Consider the following 14,531-nt stretch of genomic DNA (forward strand, 5'->3'; position numbering starts at 1 on the left):
AGGAGAGTTCATCCCGCAGGCAGGTGGGACGTAATCTGGTGAAATCCTCCACCCATTTTCGGACGTAGTGGATGATGCGGAGGCCATCTTTCTTCAACTGGTAGCCGTGACTGCTAACGAGCGGTTGCCGGCACTCCACCGTCGTCGTCGTCGTCGTCCGCGCGCCGTCGGCCTCGCGTTGCTGGTGCGCCGTCAGCTCCACGGCATCTTTGAAATGTTGGTGGAAGAAGCTGATGTTGCCCAGCAACTGCTCTCGGTGCTGCTGCTGCTGCGTCAGGTTCCCCACGATGGGCGGCAGGTGTCGCTCCAGGTGGTCGCTTATGGAGCACACGGCGGCTCGGACCTCGGCGATGCTGTCCCCCGCCGGGATGGTGATTCCCGGGATGGGCTTCAAGGATCTGAGTCCGTATTGCCGTGGCGGGTTCCCGTTGAAAATGTGCTCCACCTGGACGAGAGAGGTTAGAGGTCACAGATAAAACGTCAGAATTGCCTTTTGTCAAGTAAAACAGGAAAGCAATGAAAACTGCCTAACAGTCCTGACGTCACTAAATTCCAAACAGGAAATCGTCAAGTTAACATTTATGATTAAAAGTATCCCAAAATAAAATGAAATAGTAAACCAGTGCTGAGTTAATTGGATTAGTTTAGCTGTGGTTAAAAATACTTATAGGCCTACTAATAATGTTATTGCCAAGTATTTATTTTTCATTTTCTAAGGATCTTACATTTCATTTAGGCTACTTCAGCGAGTACCCAAAACTACAAAATAGCGACCAGCTTCAGCAATTCAGACGACCCAAATTCAAACTGCAACTCAATCTGATGGATCAGCATCACAGTAATTAACTCAAAACTTGGGCAAAATAACCCAATCTGCTCAAAATAAAAAATAGAAAATATATCACACTCTTAAAAATGTATGACACCCAAGTAAGTTTTTTTCAAAGCGCCCTTTTTTGCAAAAAATATCTAATTAGTTTTGTCAAAGAATCTGACTCTAAATACATCACTTTTTCTCACAATTATTTTTGTTTTTAGTTTTTCAAAAATATTGGATTTTTTTCTTGAAAGAATGCATTTTTTCTCAACACCAGTTTTCTAGTTGATTTTTTTTAAAATATATGTTTCTCCAAAGTACACCACCTTTTTTTCTGTCTGATTTTAATTCCCCAAACTATACCTTTTTTCCCCCCCGAAAATATTGGACTTTTTTTTTCTTGAAAAATGTCATTATTTTCTCATTAACACACCACTATTTTTTTCCAAAAACTATTAGATTTTTTTTATCCTTAAAAAAAAATCCCTCAAAATGTACAACTTTTTCCTTAAAATATGATTTTTTTTCTTTGAAGGAATCTGACTATTCTCTAAAATACCCAACATTGTTCTAAAAAATATTTGACTTTTTTTTTTTTAAGTCTCCAAAACATTGTACTTGTTTCTAAATATTTGCCAAACAAAAAAGACATAAAATTTTCTCTGCGTGTACGTAAAAAAATGTACAAATATCCTCGTGTTCTGTTCCTCCTTTGGCTAAAGCGCCGCTGCTGAGAAATGGACTTACGTAATCTATTTCAGCCACGGCTAAATTACACAGGGCCAGCTCCACGGCCCTGAGGTTCCCCCGCAGTGTCATGACCGCGTCGCCGGTGCAAGTCGCCGTAATGATGCAGGACAGCTTTAGTAATAGCACAAGTGGCAGATGCGGCTCACCTTGCAACACATTCATCATGCACGTTCCTGACATTATCATTTGACAAGCTTTTATATGCCAAGTTTTTTTTTTTTTTTACCCCAAAAGAATTGGCATCACGTCAGTATTTCGCAATTTGCCGTGGGCACAGTGAGGCAACGTGTCATGGATTTTCATGCTACTCATGCAGGAAATGGATGACATCTGTGACCTATTGAACCACATTCAAAATGGCTGTGCTGAAGCGAATAAAAATGTACCGACATTAATAGGGGCAAGGTCAATTAAATATCCAAATGTGCTATATATACACATGGCATATATATATAGAGAGAGAGGTGAAGTCATGCTGATTGTCACTTTTGGCTCAAAAGTGAGTGACGTGAAAATCAGGTGGGGAATTCCCGGAAGGGGAGTGTTAAAAGCGAAGACGTGCAGGTAGGCTGGAATTTTTTCTTTTGCAATGGAGCGCTATCTGGACCAGCATCCGGCTGCGCTTAACGCACTGCAAACCAGTGGATACATTTCAAAGAAGAAAAAACTACTAACTGGAAAATGTTGCAATAATAATAATATTTACATTATTAAAAAAAAAAACTTTTGTATTCATGTTAGAGTTTTTTTTTTTTTTTTTTAACAGCATGCTTGTTCAACCATTAACATTGCATTGCCAAAGCGCGCACGCCATTTTCATCACTTAAGATTAGTCAATAAAAACAATAAAATAAAAATAAATAAATAACACCCACACGTGTGGATTGCCAGCGAGATGTAAATTATGGGCCTTGAACTGTGAACTGTTTTCCTTATATGTGTATGTGCCGCTCCACGTTTCCACAATGCAAATGCTTAATAAAAAATACTTTTTTTCCGACCAAAAATCGAAAAAAATAAAATAAAATACATTTACTGTGTAATATTTGTTTTATTAATACAGTTCATCCATTTAAAAACAATTTATGTCAGTTATTGAAAATAAACTAAATAGTATTATTGGTCTAGAAAATTATAGTTATAAGTACAGTTCTGCATAAGATAAACACAAATGATATCACTGCTATCCATTGTAAAGCCTTCGCCATATTTACCTCCATATTCGCCTGTCATGCTATCTTGGCAGCATGGCGTAGTGAGTCACGTGACGTCTGGAGCGCACTGAACACAGCTCTGGCAATGAGAGCACCACTGCCACCTGCTGTGTAGTAGCAGTAGTGAAGTTACACTCCCTCTGCGGCAAAAAAAAAGAAAAAAGAAAGAAGGAAAAATAAGAAGCACATTTTCTGGGGTCACAAGAATCCTCCCAGGATCGCACCGCACCCCTCTCTACTATTTGAAAAGGACTGAACTGAACAGAATATGACAATCCCAAAAATAACATGTTTCAAAAAGTGTGTTCAATTTAGTTTTATAAATGTATTTTTAATGACCTTTGATGTAGTATTCCTAAGCACTACTAGATTTTAAACATCCACCCAGCCATCCATCTGAACCACTTATCCTCATGAGAGTAAACATTATACTTCAAGTTTACACGGAAATATTCTGAAGTTTACAAAAATAAACTAAACCAACAAATAAACGTCTTTCCATTCAATAACCTTTTCAGCACTATTTTATTATTATTTTACAGCCCAAAATTAAAATCATATCAAATTTGGAAGTTTAAAATGTGAATCATGTTCTCGTTCTTTTGTTTGTTTATTTGTTTTGTGACAAGATGGTTTCGACTGCTTTCGTTTTTGCGAGACTTTGACGATGAATTGTGAAGACGCCTGACCAATAAAATGCGCCGAATTTGTTTGAGTGACACAGCTGTTGTCCAGTCATAGACAATGAACACGCCCTCGCTGTTGCCAGGCAACCAACGAAGCCAAACAATGAGAAGACAAGGCGGGAAAGGAAAGGAAGGACGACAGAGCGTGGCAGCGAGCGAGCGGAGGACAAGATGAGCTCGGTGGCGCTATCTGCCGTTCTGGACAAGCACATTCGCCGCCTATGTCTTGACCAGTTCCCCTGTGGGAAAGGCATCTGGGTGAGTGAGTGAGTGGGGAGGGAGGGAGGTCGCCATCTTGACGAATTGGCGCCTTGTTCCGAAACAGTCAAACGTCGAACAAACCGGAAGTCACAACAATGACACTGGAACGAAAACAAGCTTCTTTTTTCCCCCCATGTTTTTTTTTTAATGGACAATTGGTTTAATTTAAATATATATATATATTAGTCCTTTTCTTCAGTAGCACAAAAAAAAGCGCTAAAAATGTCACGTTTTCAAAAATTTAATGAAAAAAAAAAAGGTTAAAACATAAATTTTAATTACGTGGAGTTGCATAACTGGGGAAAAACTCAAATAATAATAAATTCAAAACATGACTTTGTTTGACAATACAATTTAATTAGTAATACACAATATTAAATTATATGGACTGGAGTAATAAAATAACAAACAAACAAATAAATAAATATATATATATATATATATATATATATATATATATATATATATATATATATATATATATATGGCTACGCTAAGGTAGCACATGTTGTGTTTACGCAATAAACATAATAATGTTGGGGTAATTTTTTTCCATTTTAAATTGTACATGTAATTAACTGAATGGAAAAAGAGTGGATCACAAAAAATGTTGAAGACGTCCTCATAACAATAAATGTCAAAATAATTAACACATAGCTCTTCAAATTTGGCGGGAAAAAATGTTGGGGGAAAAGCCTTTTTTAATGAAGCGATCAATCATGATTAATCAAAATTTGAAGATGTGATTAATCTGGTTAAAAAAAATATATCATTTGACAGCTTTAATATACAATTAGAAAGAAGAATGCCATTTTGAACATAAATCAGAGTTTCTTTGTTTTGTTTTTCAAACATTTGCCGAAAGTGCGCTTCCTCCTAACAGAGGAAGGACGGCAACGGCGGCGAGGCGGAGGCGGTGACGCAGGACACGGACACGCTGCTGGACCTGCTGAGCTGCCTGCACTCGCCGTGGCACCACGACGAGCCGTGGAGCCCGCAGGCCGCCGCCCTCCAGCGGGTGGCCGTGGTGGAGCCCGAGCGACTGGACGCTGACTTCGTGTGCAGCTACTTCAGGAAGCTGCGCATCGTCGACAAGGACGTCAGGAAGCTTCCTCTCACCTGCACTTTTTTTTTCCTTCCTAGCGTCAGAATTGTTTGATTGTGATTTACCGCTAGGCCTTATTCAGGTGTCTGTGATTGACAACTACCTGCTGAAGTTCTGCAACCTGCAGGAACTTGTGCTCAGCGCCAACCGCATCTGCGAGATCTCTGCCGAGAACCTTCCCAGGACGCTCAAGGTGTGCTGATGGCACCAGCAAGTCTGTCTCGCGTCACTTGCTGTGTAAAATGACTCATTGTGCTGATGCTGGGTCTAACGTGTTGTCTAATAAGTTGACTGGAATAGTGTTTACATTTATGTTCTATTTCTACTGTGCGCTGCTACAGTCCATAATGTGTACTTACGTATACATGGACATATACATATGTAATAACAGAGTCATAACATATTTACTAACATTTTTAAGTACATTTATAACCTATACACACAATAACGTAATAACACACTCAAAATTGTCACATTTTTAACATAACACATTTCTAGCACATGAAATAATACAGGTGACACATTTATAACGCGCATATAGCACTAACACTTTATTAATATATTTATTTTTATTTTTTTTATTATTAATTTTTTTTAATTTTTTAATTTTTAATTTTTTAATATATTTATAACATAATTATAATACGCGTCAAAAGTATTTTCATATTTTGCAGTTGCATATAGCAACTCATTTACTAATTCATATTTATATGTTCATATCAAATACCACGTCTACTAACAAACCAAATGCATTTATAAATCACGTGTACCGTAATAACACATTTACAAACAACACATTTGTCTCCCATATTTAATAACAAAATAGTTAACATGTAATTTACGGATACCTATAAATATATTTACAACATATTTACTTACAGTATTAATACATTTGTACCAATTAATACCCCTTAGCTAATACTTTTTACTTTAATATTATGCAATAGCACATTTACTGACATTTCTCAATACATTTGTAGCTTTTAGTGAGTCGAGCTTATAACACATTTAATAGCACATTAATAAACCATGTAATAACCTATTTATAACACAGTAGAGCATTTGTCAACCATGCAATAAGACACTTAACACACTTAATATTACACATCCCAAAACAAGAGCAGTCAGAGCAGTCCAGTTGCAATCAATTCAATGCGCTGAGAAATAAATCACCTGGTGAATGAGAATATCCGCAAGCACATGTAATAACACATTTATGACACAAATAGCACATTTGTTATAACACATTTATGACACAAATAGCACATTTGTTATAACACATTTAAGGACACTTAATGCAATCGTAGGTCTAGTAATCGCTGACGTCGGAAGAGACAAAGTCAGCACACAATTACACATTTGTAACTATGTAATAACACATTAAGTATCACATTTGCCTAACTAGGCTCTCTGCAACGCTCACGTTGAAGGTGTTGGAGCTACGTGCCAACCAGCTGTGCGCCCTGGGCCGCCTCGCCATTTCTCCGCCCCCTCACTTGCAGTACCTCGGCCTGGCCGCCAACCACCTGGGATCCCATCGGGACGTCAGTCAGCTCACGGGAAGACAATGGTGGCTCCTCAACTCACTTCAAATTGTTCAATGAAAATCACACCTAATGTTTAAAAACCCGATTCTTTACGATGCATTGACCTGAAAAGTGACATATTATATACGTGGTGTAAAAATCGTGATGTCTTTTGTGTTTGAGGCCCGAGCTGGTGTGCCTGGACCTGAGCGAGTGCGACTTCCAGGAACAGCGCCCCCTGTTGAAGGCGCTGGGCACGCTCCCGTGCCTGCGGACGCTGGTGCTGGAGGGAAACCCGTTCACGCTGGCGCCCTCGTACCCGGGTTTCGCCGTGGATGCGCTGCCCCGACTCTCCTACCTGGACGCGGCTTGGATCGCCCCCGAGGAGCGACACCGATACCGAGGGATGGCTGCCATGAGCCGTGAGTTTACACGCAGTTTTTATTCCATTTACCATCTGCCTTTAAAGAAATATATTTAAAAAATCTCCAAATTAATATATTTATTTATTTTATTTTTATTTATAAATGAGTGAAGAATTAGCATTGTTTTTTTATTTTGTACATGAATGGATCAATTACACTTTTATTTTTGTTTTATTAAATAATTGAAGTATAATTAATTTTAAACAATATTTAAAATACATATGTATTATAAAATAAATATTTTAAATATTGTTTTAAATAAAAAAATACCTCAACAATCATAAAATATTTTTTATTTTTTTAGTACATAATTGGTAAACTATAAAGTTAAAATAATTATAAAAAAGTAAAATTTAAAATGAACATGAATTAAGCAACAATGTTTTATTTTGTTTTATTAAATCATTTAAGTAGAATTAAATCTTGATATTTAAAAAAAAAAAAATGAATTCTTTGAATTATAATTTTTATTGTATTTAATTTTATTATAGTAATACATCAAATCTAAATAAAAGTACAAATCCCAATTTTTTTTTTAATTTTAGTACATAAATTGCTAACTATAAATTAAAAATAATTATAAAGAAGTCAAATAAAAAATGAACATTAATCAATGTTCATTACAAACTATTACGCAAGTCTTTTATAACCCAAAAGTGGCCGTTGACTCCCAAGTTTGCTCCCCAACCCAATGATCTGTATGATGTTCGCTTTCATGGTAGACCTTCTGGTGGACTGGGCGTCGGCTACGGTACGCATAGGGATGATGCGGGGCGTCCCGGACCCATTGCTGGACGGGGACACCGACGCTCCGGAGTTCCCGGTCATCAACTACAGCTACAAGATCTCCTTCGTGTTCTTCAGTCACCAGACCACCGTCTATCGGGTACCGCGCGCGCTAGGCTCCTTTTTACACCACACTTGCTCGCTTAGTGTCAGACACTAGAGGGCGCTGTTCGCAGGAAGTTGTGAGTAGCGGTCCGACGAAGCGTCAGAGTCAGGGTCAGGACCAGGGTCAGGACCAGGGTGCCGAACAAACTCAGAAGAAGAGTGTAAAGCTGACGGTGGTGGTCAACGCTGCAGACGGCAGCCAGGAACAAGCCGCCGCCGCCTTTGGTAATATAAAAACACACTTTTACTAGGACATAACGACACATTTATAACATGAATAAAACATCTATAACACATGTAATAACACTTCTAGAATATTTGCATTAAATAATAAGACATTAACATATTTGCACCATGTAATACTAACCTTACAAATTTATTAACACATTTACTAACACATGTAATAACACATTTATTATCATACTTGAATAACATCTTTATGATATGAAATAGTACTTACACATAACATGACTGACATATCTTCAACACATGTAATAACACATTTATAACATGAATAAAACATCTATAACACATGTAATAACACGTCTAGAACATTTGCGTTAAATAATAAGACATTCACATATTTGCACCATGTAAAACTAACCTTACATAATTATTAACACATTATGATGCACATTTACTAACACATGTAATAACACATTTATTACCACACATGCATAACCCATTTATAATATGTAACATCCCTTTTACTAACAACTAACGACACATTTACTAACACAACATGACTGACATATCTTCAACACATGTAATAACACATTTATAACATGAATAAAACATCTATAACACATGTAATAACACGTCTGGAACATTTGCGTTAAATAATAAGACATTCACATATTTGCACCACGTAAAACTAACCTTACACAATTACTAACACATTTATGATGTAATAGCACATTTACTAACACATGTAATAACACATTTATTATCATACTTGAATAACATCTTTATGATATGAAATAGTACTTTTACTAACAACTAACACATAACATGACTGACATATCTTCAACACATGTAATAACACATTTATAACATGAATAAAACATCTATAACACATGTAATAACACATTTATAACATGAATAAAACATCTATAACACATGTAATAACACGTCTTGAACATTTGCGTTAAATAATAAGACATTCACATATTTGCACCACGTAAAACTAACCTTACACAATTACTAACACATTATGATGCACATTTACTAATACATGTAATAACACATTTATTATCATACATGCATAACACATTTATAATATGTAACATCCCTTTTACTAACAACTAACGACACATTTACTAACACAACATGACTGACATATCTTCAACACATGTAATAACACATTTATAACATGAATAAAACATCTATAACACATGTAATAACACGTCTGGAACATTTGCGTTAAATAATAAGACATTCACATATTTGCACCACGTAAAACTAACCTTACACAATTACTAACACATTTATGATGTAATAGCACATTTACTAACACATGTAATAACACATTTATTATCATACTTGCATAACATATTCATAATATGAAATAGTACTTACACATAACATGACTGACATATCTTCAACACATGTAATAACACATCTATAACTTGTCATCTATAATAATTGCCACTAATACATTAACATAGTAATACCACGTTTACTAACATACCTGCACGATACAATCATATGTAATAACTCATTTATGGCACGTAATTACACATTGACTAACACATTCAACACACTAACATTTCTAATATGCAGCACACCAATAACACATTTATGACACGTAATAACATTATGAATCACATGTACAAGCACATTTATAACATATGCGTAACAAATTCATGAGCACATGTAATAACACCTTTTACAACAGATTTGAATAACTTATCAACACATTTACAACAATACATTTATTAACACCAACTTATTTTCTTACAAGCCTGTGTCCTATGTAATAACACATCTATAACCTTAATATCCTATTTACATAGAGATGAGCATGTCACGTCTAAGCCATTAGAGAACGTTTCGCTCACACCCCTGGCAACTCAAGGACACACATTTGGATCGATGCCATAAATCCCACGTAGGGTGAAAATGAAACTTGGGGATAATCGCTGGTTTATCATGTCGTGTGAGTCACAGAATCGAGATACAGCACGTCGCCTCAGCAGTGGGCGTACTGCGTCGACTTTGTTGACGTGCTGACGTTCGTTGTGCGTGACCTGAGCGGCTTCAAGAAATTCCTCCATCAAGGATTTCGAGTTTCTATCGAGCAGGAAAAGGTGAGCGGTGCCAAAGTGTCCTATTGTTCTTGGGTAAAACGTACAGATACTAGAAGTAGAAGTACTACTACAACACTTGTACGTAATAATAAAAATCATAAAAACATACCAACGTAAAAAATGAAGGCTTTTTTTTTTTCGTGTCTCCTGTCTGACTTTCAGATCTTGTCATGGCCTGCGGAACCCTCAGACGACGTCAATGAAAGTGCCACAGACAAGAAAGGGAAAAAAGTGAGTTTCATCATCTTAATATTGGAGGTTAAAAAAAGAGACAAAGTATGCTAATGCACTAGAAACTACTAAAAATAACGTTTGACACGGGTTGAGAAATGTAGAAGATGTTGAAACGGGGAAATTAGGGCACATAATTCATAGGTACATAATTAAGCAGTACGAAAAGAAAAAAAAAAGGAATGTGAATAAATGTCCTAAAAGTACGGTGGTCCTGAAGTGCAAAAATAAAACAACAGAAACAAACGCAACATATTCAAAAAAACAAAATTCTAATAACAACAAACACAACAGCAAATGAAAAAACACAAAACAAATAACTAAACAAAACATCAAACAAACAAAATGCACAAAATGAGTTTTGTAAAAAGAAGAAATAATTTTTACTATACAAAATATGTCATTATTTAAAAAAAAAAATACAAATGTGAGACAAGTGGAAGTTACAAGCAGGAATGTTGCAAAGCAGTTGAACATTTAACTGTTGGAATGGTTTAAAAGTGGTGAGAAATGTGCGAGTAGTTAATGGCTAAATATGGAATCGAATGATTAAAAAAACATGACGATTGTCATTTTTTATTATATTAAATGTGATATTAAAAATGTTAAAAATGTTGGGGAAGTGGAATTTACAAGCAGGAATGTCCTGCACCAGCTGATTATTTGAATGATGGAATGGTTCGAAAGGGTTGAGACATGTGGTAGAAGTTGATGGCGGAAAATGGAGACAAATGATTAAAGCAATAAAAATATGTTCATTTTTGTTTTACAAAATGTGGCATTATTATAAAACTGAATAACTAAAAAAAGTGCTTGAAACGTGAAAGGTTCAGAAACCTAGAACAATTTAATAAACAATAGACAAGGAATACAAGAGACTTCGATTTGTTTTACTCGCGAGGAGAACGGACAGAGATGTGCACAGATTACAATCTCCTGCCGACTCTGAAATCACACTCCGCCGAGTCCTCTCTTTTTAATAGGATGTTCCCCTAGCTACTAGCTAAACCTACTGAATGAGCTGAACATTAGAAAAGTTTTGACAAATGTGTAAGTAGTTGACAGTCATAAAGCAAATTTTGTGTGGAAAGTTTGACCACCCCACGCCAAATATTGCACTTTTTGGAACGCTCTACAGGCCAAAGGTAAAGACAAGCGAAAAAAATCTGTGGAGCTGGTCGCGGACCCGCCTGTGACCACGGTGGTGGCGTCCTCGCACGTCTCCTTGCAAGGCCTTCTCTGCGGACGTCAAAGAGTGGACGTCCTCTGCGATTTTGGTTCCCTGCACAAGGATCCGCTGACAGAAGGTTCTTCCATTACAGACGAGGCGAGTTGGCGCTTCCGTTTTTTTTTTTTTAGACTCGTTTACGTTTTTAATCATTGGAGTGAAAGGTTATCGTTGACGTGACGTTTTTCGTCTTCGAAGAATGGGATCCTGGACAACAAAGCCAAGGACGAGTCCAAGAAGAAAGGAGGAGCAGGAGGAGGGCGTGCTGGAAACAAGAAAACGCCAAATGCCAAAGGTGATTCTGACAACTGGCCGCAATATTGCTACATCAACGCGATCCAATCAGGCATCAAAACAAAAAAAGTATTCAAAATAAATTTTGGCAAAGGAATCGACACATTGACATTGTACAGATAAAGAGGAATCGTGTAGATTTTTTAAAAAAAATTCAATGTTCATTACTTTGAAAAATCCTCTAATAATTTAAATATTCTATTACAAGAACATTTAAAAAAAGAAAAAAAAATATCACATGCTTCAAATTTATGTTGTTGCATTCTATTAATTCACCACTAGATGGCAAAAAATTATACACACTGTCCATTTAAAATCTTGTAAAAAATATTTTATACAGATTAAACATTTCAGAATTGTTTAAGTAGACCAAATTTAAATAAAAGCCTTAAAAATGCAATTATATATTATTTTTCATCATATTTTTGTAATGTAGATTAAACTAATGTTTTTAATAAATTTTATGAAAATGCAGCTAGCATTTAAAAAAAATCGATTTAAAGTTTTGTAATGTTTGTCTAGTAGCTGTGCATTTTCATTGCAAATTATGTAAAGTTTTGTATTCATTTTTTTTTATATTTATATAATATTCAATTTTAAAAATAAAAAAATAATTTCTTAAAATATGTCATACTTACCGGTAGGTCTATTTGCATGTATAAACTTTTTTTGTATTTTTTCTAGCAACTATTTTTCTTGTATTGTCTAAATCACTTCACCTTTTTATTTATTTTTTAAGCAGTAAAAATAAAATCTATTATATTTATATTTAAAATAATACCTGTAGGTCAAATTTTAGCAATCCAAATTTTTTTTTTTTTTATAAAATTGAACAGGACTAATGAAGTATCTCTATTGAAATGATTTTTTTTTTCATGGGTGTTGATAAATTTCTACATAGCAAAATCCATATTTAATAAGAGTATGCTGCTATATGGTAGCTTTTTGAACACTATATAAAAATACTTTTAAATTTAAAAGATTTGTAATCATTTGCTGCAGGCATACCTAATGTTCTGTCTAGCGCGCACGACCGTGTAAAGTTAGTCCTCCATTTTGTCTGTCAGGAACACGGCAAACCCAAGGCAGCGAGGAGCACGACGCAGACACGCCCGGAGCCGAGACGGCCACGGTGGAGCTGAGCGTGGACCTGAAAAAATGGCGGCACGCCTCCGAGGTGGCCCCGCTCACACCCGCCACCTCCTGAGTCAAGAAACGCTCTCGCCTTCGTTTCAAGTTAACTTTTATTCATTTGTACACAAAGTAGAAAGACGAAGCAAAGAAGTGCTTTCAAGTGTTCCGCCTGCATGCATCCCATCAAAGTTCAATAAAAAAGTATTTCCAGGCATAGAAAAATTCACTATGGCTCCCCAATTGTCACGCCAATGCATCCTTCATATAGAATTATTTTTGATTTATATTTATATCATCTATATGTACACTACTCACACCAAGTTTGGGATATTGTGAAATTCTCTCAATCAATCTAGAATGCACTTTAATAACCTTTGACCTTTATTGAGTCAGAAATGTCCGGCCAATATCCCAGACTTTTTGTTTTAGTTTTTTTGTGATCAGTGTGACAAGCTGTGCAAACATCAATGACGCGTTTTAGCCCTCGAGTCGCTTTTTTTTTTTCTTTTTTTTTTGCATGGCCGCGTTCATCAGAAGGTGCGGTCGTCGTTGCAGTCGTGGCTCCAGTGGCCGAAGACCTCGCAGGTGTCGCAGTACGGCCGCTCGGCGCCCTTGACGCCGTGGTAGGCGGTGTGCGGCGGCGAGTCGGGTGCCTGCGCCTGCGCCGGGCAGTCCTCCGTGTCGTGGCGGTCGAAGCAGTCGCAGATGTCGCAAAACAGTCGCGGCGGCTTCTTCTTTTTCTTCTTCCTCTTCTTCTTTGCCGATTCCTTGTCCTCCCTGCACAACGCAAACAATTCTCATCTACATTTAAATCTATAGGATTTCCTCCCTCCCGCCCCCATTGCAGAGATTTTATAATATTTTCGCATCACTTTCTAATAGACTCTTCGTTCCTAAAATACGTATTTGTAGAGTTGCAGCGATTTAGAGCAATTGTCAATTTAATTTAAATTGAATAAATATTTCTGATCGCTAAATACATAGATTTTTAAAACGTATTTAAAATTGATCTAATATATCTAACATTTGTCTTTTCAACTACTAATATTTTTCGTTTTTTTTTTCATTTTACCTAATCCTTTAAAAAAAAAAAAATCGAATTTGAACTAAGTGTACCCCCCCTATATATTTTTGCTATATATTTTCAGAATATATTTGGGTTGGACATTTTCTCTTATACTAACATTTGTAGTATTTTGGTAGTTTCATAATAGGTCATATTTAAGGGTAATCTTTTCCATAATCTAGTATTTTATTATTTACAATTATTATTGTGTAATATTTTCTTGCAATAAGTTTATATTTTATACCTAGTAAACTCTTGTATTTTAATACTTTCTATAATTGAATATTTTTAATATATATATTTTTTTCTTTAAACCTTATGATCCACAGGATAATGTGTTCAATAATTATATAGGGCAAATCTACCAAATTACACTTTCCTTTCATCAGGGGAAAAAAAAAAAGTTTGATTTTGCCTTTTCCCCCTTTTTTTTTTCCCCCTGTCACAAAATACATCCGTTTCTCCCAGTGGACTCTCAAACTATGCTGTGTCAGATCTAAAAACTGATGTCAGATGCCATCTACTGGTGGTTGTGCATCAGTGAAGTTGTTGAGTTTGAAATCAGAGCAGAATCAGACGCCAAATCTAATCGTA

General features: G+C 36.0%; 2 protein-coding genes across 6 annotated transcripts in view; one reads left to right on the plus strand and one right to left on the minus strand.

The window, feature by feature from the left end:
• LOC144048692 (leucine-rich repeat-containing protein 43-like) lies at positions 1–13,097 on the plus strand. Its single transcript, XM_077560933.1, has 13 exons — positions 1–458; positions 3,551–3,725; positions 4,612–4,827; positions 4,916–5,026; positions 6,264–6,403; positions 6,543–6,781; positions 7,507–7,670; positions 7,747–7,900; positions 9,845–9,984; positions 10,147–10,215; positions 11,354–11,542; positions 11,642–11,738; positions 12,805–13,097. Exons 2-13 carry the CDS (start codon positions 3,639–3,641, stop codon positions 12,942–12,944), a joined length of 1,746 nt encoding a protein of 581 aa, XP_077417059.1. The 5' UTR covers positions 1–458; positions 3,551–3,638; the 3' UTR covers positions 12,945–13,097.
• Positions 12,964–14,531, minus strand: part of clip1a (CAP-GLY domain containing linker protein 1a) — a 26,500-nt gene continuing 24,932 nt past the window's right edge. For all 5 annotated transcript variants that reach the window (XM_077560932.1, XM_077560931.1, XM_077560930.1 and 2 more), the window contains one exon: positions 12,964–13,648. In XM_077560932.1, coding sequence (XP_077417058.1) covers positions 13,402–13,648 — 247 coding nt within the window. In that variant the 3' untranslated portion in view covers positions 12,964–13,401. The remainder of the gene's footprint in view (positions 13,649–14,531) is intronic.

The sequence above is a fragment of the Vanacampus margaritifer genome, chromosome 3 (assembly GCF_051991255.1).
Source record: "Vanacampus margaritifer isolate UIUO_Vmar chromosome 3, RoL_Vmar_1.0, whole genome shotgun sequence".
Classification (NCBI taxonomy): domain Eukaryota; kingdom Metazoa; phylum Chordata; class Actinopteri; order Syngnathiformes; family Syngnathidae; genus Vanacampus; species Vanacampus margaritifer.

Coding starts and splice junctions, on each gene's coding strand:
- LOC144048692 (XM_077560933.1), top strand. CDS start 3,639: ATGAGCTCGGTGGCGCTATCTGCCGTTCTGGACAAGCACATTCGCCGC. Junction 4,828..4,915: donor TGCGCATCGTCGACAAGGAC/GTCAGGAAGCTT, acceptor GGCCTTATTCAG/GTGTCTGTGATTGACAACTA. Junction 6,782..7,506: donor AGGGATGGCTGCCATGAGCC/GTGAGTTTACAC, acceptor CTTTCATGGTAG/ACCTTCTGGTGGACTGGGCG.